Raw genomic sequence first — 1793 nt, 5'->3', positions numbered from 1 at the left:
GCAGCATTCGCCCTCGCGGCAGCAGAGGCCTCGGCGGCAGCGTCGTAAACGCGAAGGCTAGCGGTGTGAAGAGAGCGACCATACGCGACTGCGCACGGACATGCCAACCCGCGGGCGACACTCTGGCGAGTAGAGGCCCCGCCACCCTCTCCCAGGTCTCTCGGAGCAGAGCCCCGTCGAGTCATCGAAAGAGCGTGAATGGGTCCTCGCGGAGAGGGTACCCTGGGTGGGCGTTGCCTCTACTCGCCAGGGCGACAGTTAAAAAAATTAAAGAAAAAACCTCCGCACCGCCCACCGCGCCGCCGCTCCTGACTTGAGAGGGCGCCTGGCATTCGCGCCCCGCTGTCGTTCCCATGCCGCTCGACAACTTCTCGAAGGTGGACTTCTCCAAGATCGACCCGAGCGAGTACGAGGAGGAGGGCGCCGCGGCGAAAGCCATGTGCGCCGTCGCCGCTCAGAGTGGAGCCGCACGCTGCCTGCCACGCCGCCCACACCATGCCACGCCGTCGCCACAGGCAGGAGCGGATGCTGGACGGCGACCTCCCGGAGCACATGGGCATGGAGGAGATGATGGCGGGCATGGGAATGGGCGGCGGCATGGGCATGGGCGGCATGGGCGGCGGTGCTGGGCTCGAGGGGCGCGACTGGGACGAGTACAGGGTGGCGTCGATGGAGCCGGGCGACGTCGGGCTGACGCTGGACTGCAGCGGGGGCAAGGGCGCCCTCACAAAGACGCTGCGTCGCGCCGGCGCGCGCGACGACTTTGAGAACCCGTCCGACCGGTGGGAGGCTGTGCTGCGGCTCTCGGGCGCCGTCGCCGGCGGCGGTGTGCGGCGCGAGCCGTGCCGGAGGGTCTGCTTCGGCGCGTGGGGTCGACGCGTCCACGACGCGCTTCCCCTAGGCGCGCCGTTCGACTCCTTCGAGGGGTGCGTCACGATGGGGGAGGGCCGCCTCTCTGCGTGGCTGGACAAGGCCGTCCGCACGATGAAGCGCGGCGAGGCGTCCACGCGCAGATGCCGAGCACAACCTGCAAGTCGCACTCGCGAGGACGCGTAGTCAGCGGCATTCAGCGGCCGCCCGCGGTAGTCGCGGCGGGCTTCGCAGCCCGTGCACTCACGCGATGCTCCGGATTCACCACCCGAGACCGTGTTCCCGCCCTGACGCTGGCGTCTTCGCACCGCAGGCGTCCGCCTTCACCGTCCTGCCCGCGGCGCGGGACGGGGAGGCACTGCTCTCGGTGAGGCGCGAGGGCGGCCCGTCGGCCGAGGGGCTGCCGGCCGAGGCGGTGCTCGAGTACGAGGCATGGCAGCGCGAGGTGCGAGAGGACACGTGGCACGACGCGTCCAGGACGCGTCCAGGACATGTCCTCGCCAGGTGGAGCTGCGGGAGCTGCGGGAGGTGCAGGTGTTGTGCGACGGCCTCCTACTCCAAAAGACGCTCGTGCGCGCACCAAAGGGCCCTGGCTCGTGGGAGCTGCCCGGCGAGCGCGCCGAGGTGCGCTGCTCGTGGCGCGGCGAAGTGGAGGCGACGGGCTTCGTCTTTCGAGGGGAGGCGCCGTTCCGTTACTCGCGCGCCGACGCGTCGCTCCTGCGCGTGTGGCGGGAGCTGAAGATGAAGCGGGGCGAGGTGGCCCCACTCGAGGGGGCCCTCCGCCGAGGCCGCTCTCTCTCTCTCTCTCTCTCTCTCTCTCTCTCTCTCTCTCTCTCTCTCTCTCTCTCTCTCTGCCCGAGCTCGCCTACGGGTCGGGAGGCGAGCCCGAGCTGGGCGTGCCCCCGGGCGCGTCTTTGCTCCTC

General features: G+C 70.2%; 1 protein-coding gene across 1 annotated transcript in view; it reads left to right on the top strand.

The window, feature by feature from the left end:
* Positions 1-297: 297 nt before the first annotated feature.
* The window catches only part of EMIHUDRAFT_465209 (hypothetical protein), a 4287-nt gene continuing 2791 nt past the window's right edge, over positions 298-1793 (top strand). The window contains exons 1-5 of the mRNA XM_005763044.1: positions 298-439; positions 516-826; positions 902-999; positions 1184-1315; positions 1375-1626. Of these exons, the coding sequence (XP_005763101.1) occupies positions 354-439; positions 516-826; positions 902-999; positions 1184-1315; positions 1375-1626 (879 nt within the window). The 5' untranslated portion in view covers positions 298-353. The remainder of the gene's footprint in view (positions 440-515; positions 827-901; positions 1000-1183; positions 1316-1374; positions 1627-1793) is intronic.

Source organism: Emiliania huxleyi, assembly GCF_000372725.1.
Source record: "Emiliania huxleyi CCMP1516 unplaced genomic scaffold EMIHUscaffold_65, whole genome shotgun sequence".
In the NCBI taxonomy this organism is placed as follows: Eukaryota; Haptophyta; order Isochrysidales; family Noelaerhabdaceae; genus Emiliania; species Emiliania huxleyi.
The sequence above is the reverse complement of the archived record's forward strand: the minus strand, read 5'-3'. Positions and strand labels throughout refer to the sequence as shown.